This window comes from Amborella trichopoda, chromosome 4, assembly GCF_054954075.1.
Source record: "Amborella trichopoda isolate Santa Cruz 75 chromosome 4, AtrichopodaSantaCruz75HAP2 v2.0, whole genome shotgun sequence".
NCBI classification, from domain to species: domain Eukaryota; kingdom Viridiplantae; phylum Streptophyta; class Magnoliopsida; order Amborellales; family Amborellaceae; genus Amborella; species Amborella trichopoda.
In genome coordinates this window covers 51,609,717-51,629,394 of record NC_142339.1, presented here as the reverse complement: position 1 = coordinate 51,629,394, position 19,678 = coordinate 51,609,717, and the positions used below count along the sequence as shown (strand labels likewise).

The window sequence follows — 19,678 nt, the reverse complement described above, 5'->3', positions numbered from 1 at the left end:
TAAGTGAATCGGAGCTGTTGCGTGTTTTTTATGGGAGTTTTTCAGCAGCGAAATTTCATTTTATGAATTTTCCTGGATGGTATTTGGAAATTTCAGTGTTTGAAAAATTCTGATACGGATCGAAAAATCGTCATAGACAATTTGGATCCCACAATATATCGGGATACGGTCAGTCCTTGAGTGAGCAGGTGCTTTTGGGTGTGTTTTTTTTTTTTGTTTTCTTCAGATTTTTCAATTTGCATTCAAATTCTATTAAATAATAAAAAAAAAAGACGCGTCTACCTACATCCTTTGCTCGGCATCACCGCCAATACGCTCTTGCCCTGTCCCACCCGCACGACATGCACACCATTTCTGTTTCCCTTTTACCACATGAGCGAGGAATGACCCAGCTCATAAACATAAGAAATTTAATAGCGAGCTATTTATTTTTACAATGCGATAGTGCTATTTGTTTAGAAAGGGGGACTATTGTTTGTTAGAGAGGGAGGAATGACCCAGCTCATAAACATAAGAAATTTAATAGCGAGCTATTTATTTTTACAATGCGATAGTGCTATTTGTTTAGAAAGGGAGACTATTGTTTGTTAGAGAGAGTTATTTGTTTTAAGAGTGCTTGAGAGGTTTTTTTGTAAGAGAGGGAGAGAGATGTAAGGTTTTGGTCTTGCCTTTGGAGCAGATTTTGAAACTTTGAGATGCTCGCTCTTGGACTAAAAAAATTAGATCGTTTCAATCTAAAAATTTTAAAAAATTCTCTTAAAATTGATATAGTTCCACACTAAAAAATTAAAATTTGTGATAGTTTCTCTTTATAATTTTTAAGATAGCCTCTCTAAAAATGATGAGATAGTTTGTCTCTAAAAATTTTTGAGTTACTCTCTCAAATTTTTAATTTGCTATAATTTCTCTTTAAAAATTTCAAATTACTCTATTTAAATTTTTTTTCAGATAATGTCTCTCTCTAAAAATTTAAAATTTGAGATTGCTTTATCTCTAAAAACCTTGAGATAGTCTCTCCAAAAATTTTAAAATCGTCTCCCCTTAAAAATTTGGAGGAAGCTTTTCTTGCTAAAGATTTTGAGTTAGTTTCTCTTTCTAAAATATTTAATATTGTTGGTCTTTCTAAAACATTTAAGATCGTCTCTTCTTTAATTCTGAGATAGTTTATTTGTTTTTTGAGTTTTTAAGATCCAGTTCTCCACCTTTCGTTTTTGTGATTCCCCCCCTTAATGCCCTTTGTTCTGCTCTTTTTTTCGTCTCGAGGGATGGTACTGCAGGAGTGCCAATGGGTTGGCTGTTCCACACCCGAGCCAGCTGTTATTGGAGCATGGCCCGGCTAAATATAATGGGGGGCGCCCCACCGAGCAACGGACCCAAGCCTGGCCCATTGCCACCCTGCGACATCGTCCAAGATTTCATCGTTGTGTTCAGCTTTCTTCACTAACTTTTCCACTTATATCAGCAAACAAAGACATTCAATTTACCTGAGAAATTTGAAACCATCATCCACGCTTTTTGACGGTAAACATGATCACCACTTATGGACGCATAGCAGCTTCACCAAGACCCTACTAATCCTTACTTTCACAAAGATAACTCTTTAGAGCAGATCACTAAAAAATTGCCTATAATATTAATTTCCCTCGAAATATCCAACGAAACTAAAATTAAAACCCAATACACAATAAATAAACCTAGGAATTGTACTAATTGTGGAGAAGGCATAAAATCTAAAGATCAGCCTTGCCAGGGTATCTTGGAAAGGGAATAACATCTCTGATGTTGTCCAGGCCTGTAGCAAACAGGATCATGCGCTCGAAACCCAAACCAAATCCACTGTGAGTTACAGTGCCGTAACGCCTCAGATCAAGATACCATTCGTAAGGCTCTATAGGCAGCCCCATCTCGTTGATCCTGCAACCAATCAAGTTTATAAGGATACTTCTCACAATCAAAGCATTTGAAAAACAAACATGTATGGGAAACTAAGCCAAATCAACTATTGCACTAGAAAATCAAAAGGAATTAAAAACATCCAGATGATCTCCTGCTGCCGAATTTATTTATATACTTATTCCAAGATTTTCAACTATTAGTGAAATGGGTTTACAGGTTTGAGCCTTGACTTTTCTGCTAGCGTAACTTTCAAATGGTTAGGCTTAAATTTTGAAGTAATCATAAGCACGAGAAGAAAACAAATCCAGAAGCCTTAGATCACATTTGCTCCCAAACATGTCTCAGTCCCACTTCTCAGATTGAGGTGACACACTTTCTTTCTAACAGTAAATCGCCTATCGAACACCACTGAAGAAAGTGGACTCTACTCCAGAGCCAAGGAAATGGTAGAATGGCAATGTCTGCATATGCTTCAGAAAGGGAGGTTCCATTGAGATACATCCTCAGCATCTCACTGGAGATGTCTCAGTATTTTTTGGAGTTTTTAGGTGTTTGTGCGATCATAACTTTAGGTATCAATTGTAAGTAATAAAACACATTAACAATCAAAGAAAAAATATGATTGTAAAGTGCTTCATAAAGAACCTTGAGCTGGTTCAGTCAGGCTTCTCCTCCAGACAAATTCCTGAGATCCTAAAACCACAATTATAATCCCCAAAGAGTCCGGGCTACAAGAATCACACAGACGAAAAAGTCACAAGACAACCACATCTACTGTCATAACCATCATCATCATCCACCCATTATCAGAATCAATGTTTAAATAAATGGAGCTGCGGGGTGCATCATCCACCCACCCTCCCATGTCAGATCGCCAGATTGCCGATCTGGATCAGTGTGGACCATCCATCCAGGTAAATATCAACAATAAAAAATGAAAAATACATAGTAGCTTATAATCTGAACATCTAAAACATATAACTTGACACATCACATCAGGGGATTTGAAACTCAAGTCTCATTTAAAAGGTCGGGAGGAGCTAGCCAGAGAGCTCTTTAACCTTTTTACTAAAAGTTATCAATATTATATAATATATGATACATGTAACGCTAATTCAGCCCAAGAAACAAAACACTGTTGGGCGATTCTTGATCTGGATTGGATGACTCCTGATGCAGATAGCAATTTCTAAAATAGTGATCAGAACCCATGCGAATCATCCCAGTCCAAGTTCAATACGTGCCTCACTGTTTGGCCAGATTTGCCAGTGTCTCTTGAGTTTTCTTCAGGTCTATTGTAATTTTTAGAATGAATAAAATATTTACTTTGTAGCACTCAATTTACCCTATTTTCCCATCAGGTAAAACAAAACATCTTTAGATTACCTTCTCCCCAAATCTCCAGAGGAGACAATATAGTCTGCTCAAGAAAGCTGGATAAAAACAATAGGAATGTGACCTTGAATGAAAAAAGAACTTCAGAAAGTTTTCAAGAAATTCAATCAACAACACTTCCCACCGAAATCACAGAAACTGCTTGACCAAGTCATAAATTTCTTAGTCATCATCTCCAACAAAATACTACCCAAGCTAATGCAGAAACAACCTACAAAATCCCGTATGAATGGACAATCTCATACTGGATGCTGCAGTTGCTGCCACAAATTTCACAACAGCATTTCCAGTGGCTGAGATGAATAATCATAGAAGTATCTCAGCCATAGAGGGAGAGCCTGTCAACTCTAATCCAGGCCCCCTTTCCAGATAACATCACCTGATATTAATTTTTGTTGATAGGCAGAACATCTACTAATATTCAAATGACAGGTGTCACCTCTTCATCCTAATCAAAGAAGTGTCACCTCTTCATCCCCTTCATGCTGGCATACTACACTTAGATGTTCTCTGGCAGGACTAAGATTAGGGTTAAGAGATACGGGAAAGAAATAAAGAGTCCAGCATGGGAAGTCCTCCACAAGTAAGCAAACTTAAGCAGAAGGGGGTGTCTGGAGATTGCAGTTTGACATTCAGAGTAGAAAAGAACAAAGTGTCGAGCTCAATTTTTTTTTGAAGGTATCTTAAGCAGGTTATAGTTTGAGTATGACCACCAACACAAGTAGCAAATACAGAAGCGTCACAGCAGTAGTGGAGTAGTTGACAAGTCATAGCAGGCATGCTTCATAGAATACAAAGACACGTTATTTAAAAATTAAAAGGGGAACTTGGGTTGGGGCCCTTGGGGGTGTTGGTTCATAACCAATTCATCATGAGGAATGGCCAACTGTAGTATGGTCAGCCATGAGATTAAAGGAAAAAGGAGAGGTGATCTGCTTCGTCTTTTGACAAGTATCTGCAGTTGTTAGGAATGCAAATTGTTCAAGCAGCAGATACCATTTGGAGTTCATATAGACTTTAAGGTATCAAGGGTAACAGGAATAGGAGGAATGCCAATCAGGCTGAGTGGATATTGCTCAAATGGAAGTAATCAAAAGAAAAGGGAGTGGAATCAATGAGTTTGAGGAATTTCAAAACGATTGGGGTCAGCCAGTTAGCAGGGCCTTTGAAGGAAATGCAGAGAAGGAATCTCCAATAAATCAAGGCAAGGACTGCTAACCATCGGCTGCTTAATGTGGAGGCGGAAGGAGATCAAGAAACAGCATTTCTAGCATGAGGGTGCAGCACGTGGAGTTCATGGAATACATCAAGTTGAGCATCACGACCTGGGCCTTGGAGAGGAGTTTATTACAAGCTTTAAGGGTAGAGAAGACGTAAGAAATGGACGGTTAGTCATGAAGTTCGCATAAGAGTATGACCTGTGTCGACCTGTGGGGTACCGAATTTGTACACGTCATTCTATGTGTAAGCCAGGGATATAAGGTTTGTGGGCTATTTCGTGGCGAGATTGAGGAAGCTAAAAAAGGTTTTGATGAGCAACACAAATCTAGATATCAAGGAGCTTCCTAGTGAGCTCAGGAATTATCTTGTCTCAAAAAGAGTTACTCTGATCGTTGAAAGGGATCACTTAACGTGGCTTAATAGAACTCCTAGATCATGTGGGATTGGAGATGTACTAGAGGAGATTCTTGACATGCTTGCATCACTCCAATATGTGCATCATACAAAAGATGCTGAGGCAGTTGAGTTCCTTTCTTGTCTTAGATGAAATTGTCTTCGAGGCAGCCAAGATGTGCCTTTATATATGAGTTCCTGGATGAATGTGAGAATGTGAGATTGAATTACTCTTTGTAACTGTACATGTACACTCCCCATTATACCTGTTTTATTCATTAATAAAATTAAATTATCCAAAAATAATAATAAGAAATCCATGCAGATATATGTGGATGCAGTTATCACACCCAAAGCTTATAATACAGAGCTGCTCCCCGCACAATGTAAAAACTCATGTCACAGCAATGCAATAGACGCTTCAGAAAAACAATTTAGTAAATTGAAAGTGACCAATATGACACAAAATTTCGACAGAAAGGCAACACCCTTGATCAGCAATAGGCCTTGAACAAATTTAGATCAGATGAAGTACAGTCCAGTCCCAAGATTTTAATATTAGACTACATAACTGTTTCACACCAATCAAAAGATGCAGCTCGTTTTATCCAGTTCCTTTTCAGATAGCCAATAAAATAATCCCTACTTCTATACTCCATAGTCAATGAGGAAAATCCCTTTGTGCAGGAAACCAAGAAATTTCAAAGAGTTTAGAACATATGCATCTATTAGAAAGCCTACAAGCTTGACGCCTGCTTACTACCAAACCTTTAACTTAGTTAGAACCTATATATCAACAAGCGACTCTCAATGCATTTCTGAAACACAAATGAGCGAAGGAAGAAAGTATTGACCACACCTTTCCACAATATTGTCATACCGTTCCTCCCTTTGACTTCCACCAATCAATTCTCCAACCTGGAAAAAGGACAGCTGCTTGAGATGTCTTTCTTGCATGTGTAAATCAAATCATTGGGAAAACAACTTCAGTAAGTCCTCAACTAAAATTTGAGAATGATACTCATTTTAACGTCAACAAACAGCCATTTCCTACTTCATGGATGGCCCGATCAAAACAATAAAGGTGCCCAATCATATACAATAAAATAAAGTGTGAAGTGTGACAGATGATAGCACTGACTAGCATACCTTAGGTACGAGGACATCCATTGCAGCCACTGTTTGATTGTCCTCATTGACACGCATATAAAATGCTTTAATTTTTTTTGGGTAGTTGTACACGATAACTGGTTTCTTGAAGTGCACTTCAGTCAAGTACCTGCATAGTAGAGTAGCAATTATGCTGGATCAAGAAAAAAAAAAAAAGGCACAAATGATTCACACTACAGAGCTTAAGAGTACCTCTCATGCTCTGATGCTAAATCAATACCCCACTCCACCTTGTTCTCAAAAGCCTTGTCTTTCACATCTTTCAGCAGCTCTATCGCTTCTGTGTATGTAATGCGCTTAAAAGGAGTTGATGATACCATCTTCAGACGATCTATGGCCGTCTTGTCAAAATTTTTAACCATGAATTCCATGTCGTCAAGACAGTTATCAAGCAACCATTGACACAGGAATCTTACATAATCTTCTGCACAGTTCATATCATCCTGTAAAATATTAGAAGGTTCAAATGTCAATAAAAATTTCAATACAAACAACATACTCAATCTTTCTATTGTTGCCTAAGATACATGCCCATTGATGAGTATAGGAAACTAACAAAAGGAAGGATAGAAGGAATGCTATATGGCCACTCATCAATTACTTCCAACCCAATCCAGTTAAGGGTTACTCACTAATGCTAAAAGCATTACCAAAAGGACGCAGGCAAACTACTAAACAATGATTAGAAAAAAGGAGTACAAGCACCTTACCACCAAGTTTGCAAAGGCGATTTCAGGCTCCACCATCCAGAACTCAGCTAAATGCCTTGATGTATGAGAGTTTTCTGCTCGAAAAGTTGGCCCAAATGTATAAACACTACTAAGGGCACAAGCAAAGGTCTCAACTTGCAACTGGCCAGATACAGTTAGAAACGCTTGACGAGCAAAAAAGTCATGGGAATAATCAACCTTCCCATCCTTTCTTGGAATACCAGCTGTAAGTTTAGATCTCTCTTCCATCTTTGCGAGATTTTCCTTCGCCTTTGTAAGTTCAACAACAGATGCACTAATCTCCTCCTTACTAGCTTTCAATGACTTCAAATGTGAAATCAACTCTCCTTTCTCCTTGACGAGGAGCTTAGCAGCTTCTATGTCAGCATCTGATGGTAAAGGATTTTCTTTCAACTCCTTCTCGACCTTTTCAGCCTCACTGAACAAAGTTGTTACTTGAAACATTTCACCAGCACCCTCACAATCACTAGTCGTGATGATCGGAGTCTGAACGTAAAGAAATCCATGCTTCTGGAAGAATGTATGTGTAGCAAATGCAAGTGCGTTGCGGATTCGAGCGATTGCAGATATCTGTAAACACGCACCAGAGGTAACTTATAATTAGACTATATAATGATTATAAAATAAATTCTTATTAGCAGTTCAGGTAACTGTGAACAGAGAAAGCAACCAGAAACACACTTCCGTCATCTAAATAAATCAATACGCTCCACATCATTTCAGCTACTCAAAATCACCCTGAATTTACCCTAACTTTTGGCTCGAGAAGAACACTAGCAATCTACAAGTATTTGCGAAGATTTATGTGACATCAAGAATGGCCTGTTCTTAAGACATACAATGGGTGCATTCCAAATCCACCCAACAAAGTAAATACTTAAACAATAGTGGTACTGATTTTTCTTTTGTCATAAGCAAAAATTAAGTACAAATTGAAACTAAGAAACACTTCTATATTCTTTCACTCCATTTGTCCATAGATTTGCATGTAAAAATGTCTAGTCAACCAAATGCCAACCAATCAAAAAAGCGAAGTTCTGTCTATTGTTTTTGTATCACGAGAGATGACCATGAAACAATCATTATATGAATATCCAAAAGCCATCTATAAATGGCAGACCATTATTTGGTTTTGGTTTCAATGCACATCCAAATTTGGTAGTAAACAAATATTACTAATTAAGTCCTAAGAACGTGGGTGATGTAAGGCTCCTAGACCTCAAACATTGAAGGCTAAACATAACGCAGGGGATGATTGGCAAGGAAAATGGACGGCATGAAAAAAAGAGATTCTTGAAGCTAAAGAGACATTGAGATAAGTAATATAACTTAAACAAGGAGTGATGAGTAAATAGTACATTATCAGAACAAGAGAAAATAGTAGGTCCATTGAAACCACAAGTTACTTTAACAATGACAAGGTTTGACAAAGTGATCAGAGCATAGTTACCAGGAGTGCCCATGTAGGGGTTCGCTTCCACCCGGATTCTTGATCCCGTGCTCCGAGTGATCGGATTGCGATTCTAGGCGCTTCCTTTCTTATTCGGATCTCATATCCGGAGTTATGGGAACTCGGTTTCTATTATTTGGGAACAAGGTCCCTAGCAAGCTGAATCCAGATCCCCAAGCCCAAGGTCATGGCCCCAATATCATTTTGAACCATAATCCCATCATACCAAGAACCAAGTATCTTATACCATGGGAGTGAAATATTTGGTTTCCTCAAATTTTCAACGACGCATGCATTTTGCAATGACATTTAGGGACAAGATTGGAAGGAGGTTCAAAAGTTAGCCGTGTTGCAATTTTATTGTGAAGTGAGGTCACGATCAATACACTTCATTACGGTAAAAAGGATGTGTTGCACAATCGGTTAATGGTGCATTTCTAATGAAATAAGGTAATACTATGTACAAGTCTCCCAGTACAGTCAGAATGGGTTGCACATTGAAACTATAATTGTGTTACAATACTGAACTGATCATGTTGTGTCTATGTACCAGCTTAGGTGAGATACGAAAGGGTTACAGAGGATGGATGGCCATTGGTTGTGGCTTTCATACTGTTCGTGTGTAAAGAAAATGAATCCTTAAAGGAACTACAGCCACGAGCTCTAAGTACTCACAGCATCTTAAATACGCAATGACTTTTCTCGCCAATCTTCTAAAGTTAATCACTTTAATCCTATAGGTAAAGAAAGGGAAAAAAGTAAAAAAAATGCAACCATATCTTCATATTCATGTTTGGGATCACATTCTTGGGCATTAGGGTTGATTAGAGCACAACCTTGGTAGAAAAGATGCATAACTCATAGTACTTCACTCCTCTATCCATTCCCCCCGCTCTCTCGCCCACTCCCTCTATCCACCCATGAGCCCATACCAAAAAATGGAACTCACTCCCAATTTACAATATACTTGAAATAGTGAACTCCGGAAACCTCAATCCTAAGAACAGCACAACACGATCCCTTATGGTAGGGAACCAGCTCCTGTCCATATAGAAATGCGCTCCCTAGAAGTCATGGAATTCGTTCCCTTCCCCATACCATGTATGGAGCTCACTCCGCTCTCGGGAACTTCGAGATAGACTTCCTCCGCGCTCCCATTCCCGTCCCCAGTAACTAGGGATCAGAATACATGATTCTTTCATACTATGGGATAATGTGAAGAGTAAACAAGAAAAACTATCAAAAAGGTTGAGGGGTTGGAACAAACCAATGAATCTTTCTAGACCCATTGCATCAAGGACAAGGTTGTTAAAAGTCCTAGGACTCATATGTACATATGCATCCCCTCTTCATGATCCATTTTTTATATGGATTTTGGACTTAATTTTTTAGGTGAACATAATCTCTAACATGGACATCATGAATGTGAAGAAATATATAAATTTTAAAACTAAAAATGATAATTTTTAGAAAGAAATTTTTATACCGTGATTTTTCCCTTTTGTTGAGAGACCGCAACTCCACATCTATGTTTGAGATAGATGTGTGAGCCTAAGGGGACACAAATGTACTTATGCATCCCCCGACACGACGCATAAACAACATATAAACTTAATTTTTTAGGTGAACATAATCTCTAGCATGGACATCATGAATGTGTAAAAATATATAAAATTTTAAAACTAAAAATGATAATTTTTCGAAAGAAATTTTTATACCGTTGATTTTGCCCTTTTGTTGAGAGACTGCAACTCCACATCTGTTTGAGACAGATGTGTGAGCCTAAGGGGCCACAAATGTACTTATGCGTCCCCCGACGCGATGCATAACCAACATATAAACCACTTTCCCTTGAATCAAATAATATTCCAAAACCTATAAAAGGAAAATATTGCTTTTTTGTTCACACCTCTTGAAAGAAAGGGGTTTATTGGGCTTGACCTATTGAACTACTAAAAATTTTTTGCATGACAGTTCTAGGTGCTTTCCAAGAGGATCAAATAGGCTAGGGCTTTTCTACTGGGGATTTTGTTAGAAGGCAACAAAATTCTGATAGGGTACAGGTGGCACAGGAATTAGTGCATTCTAACATATTCTAGGCACAACTAAGGTCATCCATACTATCAATCTTGAAATGTCTTGACATGATTGATTGGTTTCCTATTTGCTATAGTATATGCTGCTGGATCCCTTGAGTTAGGGCATCTATAAATAACTATTGCTCATTTCTCAATAATGGATAATGGTAATACAAGACATTAGTTTGGGAGTTCTAGGGGCTCAAGTAGGCTAATCTCTCTCTTTGTTCTCTTCATGATCATGAAGGTACACCTTTTAGACAGAATGCTGAAAGTTCCATGCAGAACAAAACAAACATATGATTCTCTCTCTACCTTCTCTCCATACACATTGTAATCTGACATGTCATTTCAGGGCATTATGCAGGCAGTGAGAGACTGTGTAGTGGGAAATGTGGTGTTTTGTCACTAAAAGTATCATGAAAGCAGTCTGCCTAGTTTATCCATGTCTTTATTGGGATAAGTCATATTTTTTCACAAGACTATTGGGGATTTGTAAGGGTACAACAGCCATTGTACTAAATTCAAGTTTTTGTACAATAGAGCCATAACTATAACTCTATGGTTTAATGTCCAACTTGGAGTATAAGTGCCAAAGCTCATGCCATGAATACTACCTCCATACTCTAGTTGGATAGATTTACTATTAAATAGTGTTTATACTTCCTGGCACTTTCTTCAAGGCTAATCTTTCCTCATGCAACCGAGCTCCATTTGCTGTATTACTTCCCTTTCTTCCGCTGTTTCTCTTGCTCTTTGCCTCATTAGTTCCTCCCACTTTTATTCGTATGTTTTTGGCCTTGGAAGAATTCGTTTTAAAGGTCATGGGTGTAGTTGTAGCATGGTACTGGGTTGCTACTACATATTGTATATCCTTTTTTCCAGTTCATTTACTACACTTTGTGTCGCACATTGTCCTTCCTCTTTCGTGCTACCTGTATAATTTTGCATTGCTTGGTTGAAGGTTCGGCCTCAGGTCGGAATTTTCAGTTACATGTATTTTGGAACCAGTCAAGGAACTTGCTTTTGGATTTTCTTCAAAACTTGAGTTGAAATTTGGATTTCAATGTGGGCAATAAGATGAGAGAAAGTAGACTTAGGTGGGCTGGTCATGTGCAATGTAAACCAAGTACAACAGCTGTTAGGACATGGGGTAGGCCCATGTGCAGTGAATTAGTTCAAGGGGTAAGCCCAAAAGGACATGGTTGGAATAATGAGAAAATGAGACTTATAGTCTCGTTGAGGGTACGACTGTTGATAGAGTAGAATGACGGACTGAGATTCATGTAGCCAACTCCAAATAGTGGGGTAAAGGCTCTACTGATGATAATTGGGATTTCAATGTGGCAATTGCCAAGGATGGATATGAGCTATGGGTTACCTCATCCAACATGAGGCTTTGTTCTTGTTTTGGGTTCGGGCAAACCAATGGCAACTCCAAATTCGAGGATGATGTGGACATAACCAATGGGGATGCCCAATGTTGTCCTATCTGAATGTTTTTTAGTCTCTCTCCTCTAGAATATTCTCTCCAATCTATCCCAAAATTTCTAGAAAACCCTTTTCTAAAAAACCGGTGGGATTTTAGGAGCTTTTTACCCTGAACATTAGCCTTTTCTTTGAGAAATATTTTTATTTTCCAAAGAACTTCGCCCTCCTGTTCTTCCCTGTTCCCTTTTCAATCCATTGTCAATCTTTTCCTAAATTATGCAAGCATTTTCAATGAAGCATTCTCAGTGGTTCTCTTTATCTAGCTCTTCTCATTGTGCTTCTTGCAGCACTTAGGATCAAGAACCCAACAAAGATTGGGAAGAATTTGAGATTTTCTACACTACCGTTGTCGAGCTTTTCTTGCTTATTACTTTCCATTCTAGTGAAATTTTCATTTGCCTTCGTTTTGGTTTTCCCTTTGTTAACAGATTAGCAGCAGCCAATTTTCCTTCTTTAGGGAAAAGTATTGCGGTCAAGTGGCATACATCGCAAACAAATTTTGGGTATATTTCATATTTGCATTTTTTGGGCAAAAGGTTCCCCTTCACCTAGTTTAACTCAATGGGAGATTAGAGTTTTGTTGTACAACGACACAAACGTTTGGCCAAACAATATGATTTCAATCTTTTGAGCACCATCCACAGATATTGTTTGCCTATAGATCCCTCATTGTAGCCCAATATGTCTGATGTCCAAAGATAATAACGAAGATCTGGATCCTCACCCAAAATGGGATGGAGCTGATCTTTTGAGCAGTGAGGCTGCTTAGAGAGTTGTATCCTTTATATCTAAAATTGATATCCAACAAACGAAGGTCCGCCACTCAGTGTTTTAAAATGCGGCCGCATCATGCGGTATGTGGTGGGCACCACATCTGCACAGACCGCAAATGGGGTTTTGAGTAATGTGGCCGCATATGCGCCGCATCAGACCGCATCTGGCTGCATCGTTTTCAGCAAAAACAAATTCGATTGTGCCCCTCGGGGAGGGGCAGAATGGTCTTTTTTACCATCAAAAATTGGGGGGAACAGTTTGGGAGGGTATCAAACCCCTTAAACGATCATCTACCGCCACTTTCATGGCTTTTTTGGGATCAAATCGAGCAAAAAAAAATTTAGGTGGAAATATTTTTTCATTCAAATCTTGGATTTGGGGATTGTTTGATACTTGGATATTGATTAGAACCTTTGATTGTTGATTTGGGAAAGTTTAGGTGAATTTGTGACAAGAAATCGGGGGTTTCAGAAGCAGTGAAGAAATTGAGCACCAAAATTGGAGATATTGGATACGGAATCTATGACAGCTAATAATTTTGGAGTTAATCATTAAACTAAAATACCTACTATCACATATATCACCTCCATTTTTTTTTCTATGCATTAACCTATTTTTTTAGATTTTTTTGAATTTTTTTATATTTATTGACCGCATCATCGCGATGCACCCGCATCCGGACCGCATTGAGCCGCATCAGCCCCCCCCCCCCACAGCGTCTGGCTGCATCCCACATTTTAAAACATTGCTGCCACTCATGATTCTCTTCATATCTTCCACAAACTCATATCTGAATAGAACATTTTGGTGGATTTGGGGATGATTGTGTAATGCCTGCAGACCTTTCATATGATCTTTTATCCCTTGAATGAGATTGACCTGCTCTTGGTGCTTTCATAGAAGTAGAGTCTATGATATTGGCCTTCCATTCATCTACTAGACTTGCCTCCACCACTTATTTTGGAATCTGAACAAGGAGTTACCCATATCATGTTATTGGTTTATAGTAGCACTGTTTTGGGAAACATAAGGAGTTTGAGCTCCCATCAACAATTTGAGAGAATGTTCTGTTGGAGTCCTGATTATTTGAGGGCTGGTTTGTGCTGTTGGGAGATCTTCGCTTGTGGTATTAGGCTACGATTGTTTTGGAGGAGGTTTTAGGCTGGTTTGATGGTGGTCGTCGATGTGCAAGAATGGAGTTGTGGTTGTTTACGGGCAGGAATGGAGGTGGGTAAAGAGTAGATAATGGTTGGTTGATGATGAATGGGTATTTGGCGGATGGTGCCATGATTGTAGATGAGGAAGATGGGTTCAGCTAGTTTTCTCCTACTTCTTTATCATTCTCCTATCTTCTCTCTCCTTCCTTTTCCCCATAGTTCAAGTTCCATAGCGTTGGCTTAGAAGAAGGATTGGAAGCAGTGAGAACTGGTCCTCCCAATCCATGCTGAGAGCAGTGTTCGCAAAATTGAACCGGAACGGTTAACCAGTCGTGAGGCTGGGAGCAGTTCGAACAGGAATCAAACTAACAGGAGCGGTTAACAAGACTAACCGGTCAAGTAGATATTTTTATAAAAAAAAAGGGTCAAAACCCCCCAAGAAAACTTTAAAAAAATTACAAAAACTTAGATTAAGTATACACTATCATATTACATACGTTTATCTTATAAAAAAATTTGAAACAACTTTTTATATAATTTAATATTTGAATATTATGGAGATATGCAAGACAATTTATAATTTCACATAAATTCAATTGATGAAGTTACAAAGTCCAACTAACAATGGGTTTAGAAATGGGTTTGAGAGCATGTTTTTTTTTAGTATGATGTTCCCAATTTTTCAAAGGGTTGTGAGTCAAGGTAGTAAGAGAGAGCACATCATTTACTCGGTAACTTGGTTATCAAATGAAGGGTGTGGATCAATGCGTTAAGTCCTGCTTCAAATGGCCAAATCGCATATTTTAAAAAAATATGGCCAGGTCGATTTTGAAATGGCCAAACCTCATTTACTTAGCAACCTTTTGAGTTCGATTTTAACATGAAAAAAAAAAGAAAAAATTATATAAGCTGGCAACTTTAAAATGTAGAATCAAGATGCATATTTTTTAAAAAAAAAACAGGTTAATTTTTTATCCATTTCAGCATGTGGAAACATGAGAGATGAGTAAAACACTTTTTAGTTTCTACCTCTTTTTTTCATAGAGGATAATAAATAGATTTAAGGAGTATGAAGTTGCAACAAATGATAGATAGCTTGTAACAAATAAAAAAACAAATTAGAAGAAAATGTCACAACTAAACAAGAAGTTGAGAACACTGACAACAGTAACATACACCAAAAATAACCTTTAAAACAAATAAATTTTTTCTTCTCATATTCAACACAAAAAAAAAAAAATTACAAAAAAAATATATAACATAAAAAACAATCCAACAAAGCTCACCAAAAATATATAACATTAAAAAGAAAGAAATATTTGATTTTCTCATATTCATCACAAAAAAACATGTTTTTGTAAAAAAAAAATATATAACATAAAAAATAATCCAACAAGCTCACAAAAAATATATAAAATTTTAAAAAATATATATATTCTTTTTTTTATCATATTCATCACAAATAACATATTTTTTAAAAAAAAACGTAATTTATTAAAAAAACAAATTTTTTTTAAGAACCCCAAAATCAAGCCAAAGAACACATAAACTTTAGAGTCAAAATCAACCCCAAATCTTTCATTTTTTGAACAAATTGACATGGGGATATGATAGATACTTCAATTAAGATTCAAATGCCCCAAATTTCATGAAGATTAATTGACTAGTGAGATCTTTATTCAAAAAATTGCAGATTTTTCACTTTACGAAAATTTCAGGAAAAAACGCAGAAAAAAAAAATCGATATAAAAACATTTAATCAATAGTAAATCAAAGTAACTATTTTATTTGATAGATGATGCCTTTATGATCAAAATTCAGTGATCAATTCAATAAAATCGTTCAATTTATCGATCAAAAATCAATTTGTTTGGATAAAAAACAGTTCCTCGAGCAGTAGTACTTGGGGCCCAAAAAAACCTCAAATCTTCATTTTTTTGGAAAAATTGAAATATGTAAATATTGAATAATTCAACAATTAATCAAAGCCCTCTATTTTTATGAAAATTTATGAGGTATTGAAGTAGCATTTGATAGAATGGCAGAAATATCTAATTTTCAAAAATCCCCATTTCAATCCGCCAAGAACTCTTTGTTTTTTGATTTTTGATTCAATAATCTATGATTTCTTCAGGTGTATAACATCAATATTTGACTGAAAAACAAAAAAAAATTGGAAAATGGAATAAAAATTAAGCTGCAAAATATTGTTCTGTGTAAAATAACAGGTCTGTGTCAAATAACGGCCATTATTTGATGCATTAAAACGACGCTATATCAGTGTTAAAACGGTAAACCGGACCGGTTAGAAAATCCGGCCGGTTTGATCTAAATACCGCCGGTTCGACCTCGAACCAGCCCGTTTTGGTCCCGATTTTTTTTGGACAGTTCTGTCATATGTGGTGTGCCATAAAACCGGCCTAACCGGACTCGCCACCCCACCGGTAGCGATCTGACCGGCTGGTTCCGGTTCTAACAGGCCGGTTTTGCGAACATTGGCTGAGAGAGATGACAATGTATTGTTGGGATAACAAGGTAATGGCTAAGAAATTTTTAGTAAGTTTCATTAAGTTTTTTATAATGGTTGGGATGACAATGGAATGACTGATAGAATTTGATAGTTATGGCTAAGAAATTTCAATAACTCAATTATAATTGGATGAGGTTCACCATGTGAAGAAGGAAGAGGTTCAAAACAATGTTTTAAAATGCGGGATGTGGCCCTGATGTGGTGGGGGCCGATGCGGCGATGCGGCCCGGATGCAGGTGCATCGCGATGATGCAGTCAATAAATGTAAATAAATTCTAAGAAATCTAAAAAAATAAGCTAATGCATAGAAAAAAATATGAAGGTGATGTATGTGATAGTAGGTATTTTAGTTTAATGATTAACTTCAAAACTATTAGCTGTCGAAGATTTTATATCCAGTTATCCAATATATATAAGTATTTCCACAGAGCAAGCATATCACACAATTTCTATCTTTGGGATAGTTTAGTTTAGCATATTTCCAAGCCGGATCCTTATTACTAGAAGATTGGGAAGAAGACATTGCCCCTATGTATAATAGTAATATTGTACAAGAAGGAAAAAAAATTTACCGACTCTATGAAGTACTGCTCGATTTCTTTACGACCTTTGAAACCCCTAATTTCTTATCACAAATTCACCCTAACATCTCCAAATCAACAATCAAAAGCATCCGATGAACATCCAAGTATCAAACAACCGCCAAATTGAAGATTTCGATGAAAAAAAATTCCGCCAAAATTTTTTTTACCTCAATTTGATGCAAAAAAAGCCACAAAAGTGGCTGAAAATCTTTGTTTAGGGCCCCTAATACCCCCCCCAAACAGTTTCCCTAACATTTGGATGGTCAAATAGACCATTTTTCCCCTCCCCGAGAGGCAAAACAGAAAAAAATTCGACGGACACTGTAGCAGTGGGATGCGGCCTAATGCGGCACATATGCGGCCGCATCTGTCAAAAGCGCATATGCGCCTGTTTCTGATGCGGATGCGAGCGCATCCCGTATGATGCGGCCGCATTTTAAAACACTAGTTCAAACCTAGTAATCAATGACATAAAGGGGTGAGGGATGACAATAGTGCATCTTACGCTTGATCATTGAGGAATCTATGAAAGGATGTTGGTATGACAATGAGGGAAGGGAGATGTCAGTTTTGGAATAAACAACTCATGCATTTAGACTCTTATGGATTCGGAATTTCCTTACTTTTGTTGGGCAAGGAATATGCATGCAAGTGGGTTGAATGCTTCTTCCAAATTTTAAAAAATAGGAATATGACTCAAGACATAGCCTTGAGAGCCAATTGAAACCAAGTCAACCCAAAAGGAGTCGAAGAGGTTTTATTTACATTTACTTTTTGCTTGTTTTAAAGCTCAAAAAAATCAGAAGCTATGGAAAAGGAAAATTTTGAACATAATATAGATAGATAGGTAGATATATAGGATCATGTTATCCTAAAATGCAGGGAGTATCAAGAGAAGCAAAGAAAATAATAGAAGAAAAGGTATGCTTGAACCTTGGGAGTGCAAAGAAAATCAGGAAATACACAAGGTAAATGCAAAAACAATGTGCACAGGTACAGGTTACATAAGGGGAAATTCTGGTGAAGTGTAGAAAAAAGAAACTTCTTCTAAGAAGAAGAATTCATAGTGAAAGGGTTTCTTCATCTACAATTAGGCCCCCTTGCAGCCCTGATGTCCATAGATATCCAAGAACACACACACACACACACACAAAAACACACCCACACCCACACACAAACACACCCACACCCACACACAAACACACTCATACACACACGCACGCACACACACACACAGACAGTGGAAAGTCACTAAATAATAAATTATTGCTACATTCCTTCATTTCTTATGAAGTGCCATCATAATCCCATATCCATGAATAAGGAGCAATATGATCCAATGGGAAATGCTGAAGTTAGAAGATAAGATACATATCAAGATACTAATTAGACAGAAATTAGAAGATAACATGACTATAGAATACTAAAATGAAACAATGCAATCAAAACTTCCATCCTTCCCCTATCAATCTCTAGAAACCTACCAATGTATGTAGCATGTAAATATATCAGAAATGTCCACCCATTTGTCCTAAGAAAACTCATATAGAAGACCCATTCGTATTTTGAAAGGCATACTTAATTACCGTATTGGTTCTAGGACGCAAGTGCACAAAGTCTCGAAGGAAATCCAATCTGAGCTTGGTTTTCGGAATTGGGTATTTGATTGGATCAACAGAACCAACTTCCAAAACATCAGTGACTTTAAGCTCCACATTTTGCTTGGTTCCTTCAGGTGGCTTCTTGAGCTCCCCTTGAACAACCACACATGTTCCAGTAGGTACAAGATCACCAAGAGCTCTTACAGAAGAGTCCACTATAACCTGCGCAATCAAATACAAATACAAAAAATTAAAATAGTGAATGTTAAATGCATCCTTCCTCTACCAATAGCCCAATAATCAACCAATCTAACACTAAAAATCAGTCACATCTGGAAACACAGTGCATCATTAAATGCTACAACTAAAAATCAACTAAGAGGAGAAAAGCATAAAGCCATCTGAATCGAACATTTCGACGCAAAGCAACAGAAATCACATAAAAGACATGGCCCAATTCAAAGCACCAGAGCAAACTAAAAGGAGTAACGAAGCATAAAAGTCATTATATCATCCAAAAACCCAAAGCAGCAAGAGATAGAGAGAGAATAAGATGAGATGGAAAGGATTGGGGCACATGAGAAGTACCTGCAAGTTAGCGGGGCAGGAGCCATCATTGAGCTCGAGGAAGGCGAACTGGCCTTTGCCCTGCTCTCTTCCCGTCTTCACCCAACCACCCACTATAACCTTCTCACCAGCCAAGGCCACGCCACCATCTCCGCGACCTAGTATGCTTTTGATGAGCACCCGCTTCGAGTATTTCGACCACTTGACCTTACTTTCCAGGCTCATGGCCTCCAGCTCTCGAGTTGGAGGCCCATCTTCAGCCATGGCTGGAAGCAATGAGGCTGCGTGTCTCTTCTTTCTCTCTAGGTTATCTCTGTCGTTTGCACTTGGCACACTTTCACTCTTCCCTGTCTAACCCTAAACCCTAATTCCCACGCTCTCTGTCTCCCTCTAGACGTGAAAAATAATCGCGTGCGTAGGGATCGGATGCGAGAAAGCAGGGGCAGTAAGCGGTAAAAGAGTGTAAAGACGCTTGGGAGGCAATCCAGATCGTCCAATGCATTCTTAAGAAGCGTGGGAGGCAAGCCAAATCCTCCAATGGGGTCCTTGACCAAGAGTTTGGTATTTGACAAAAACAAAAAAGGGCAAATATCATTAAAAAGGTCAATTCAGCATGAAACATATCATTAAAGTGGTAAAA

General features: G+C 37.8%; 1 protein-coding gene across 1 annotated transcript; it reads right to left on the bottom strand.

Moving 5' to 3' along the window:
• Positions 1-1,458: 1,458 nt before the first annotated feature.
• On the bottom strand, positions 1,459-19,411 carry LOC18421961 (asparagine--tRNA ligase, cytoplasmic 1). Its single transcript, XM_006826770.4, has 7 exons — positions 19,060-19,411; positions 18,457-18,693; positions 6,786-7,376; positions 6,268-6,518; positions 6,055-6,184; positions 5,765-5,823; positions 1,459-1,914 (listed from the first exon to the last, which is right to left on the bottom strand). The coding sequence occupies exons 1-7, from the start codon at positions 19,300-19,302 to the stop codon at positions 1,731-1,733; spliced, it is 1,695 nt and encodes a 564-aa protein (XP_006826833.1). The 5' UTR covers positions 19,303-19,411; the 3' UTR covers positions 1,459-1,730.
• Between the last annotated feature and the right edge of the window lie 267 nt (positions 19,412-19,678).

What these genes read in the sequence shown, in the direction of transcription:
- LOC18421961 (XM_006826770.4), bottom strand. Translation starts at nt 19,302, where the DNA reads ATGGCTGAAGATGGGCCTCCAACTCGAGAGCTGGAGGCCATGAGCCTG. An exon ending in TGGATGTCCTCGTACCTAAG is followed by an intron (nt 5,824 to 6,054) that starts GTATGCTAGTCA and finishes TCCTTTTTCCAG; the next exon opens with GTTGGAGAATTGATTGGTGG. An exon ending in TATGACAATATTGTGGAAAG is followed by an intron (nt 1,915 to 5,764) that starts GTGTGGTCAATA and finishes GATTGGTTGCAG; the next exon opens with GATCAACGAGATGGGGCTGC.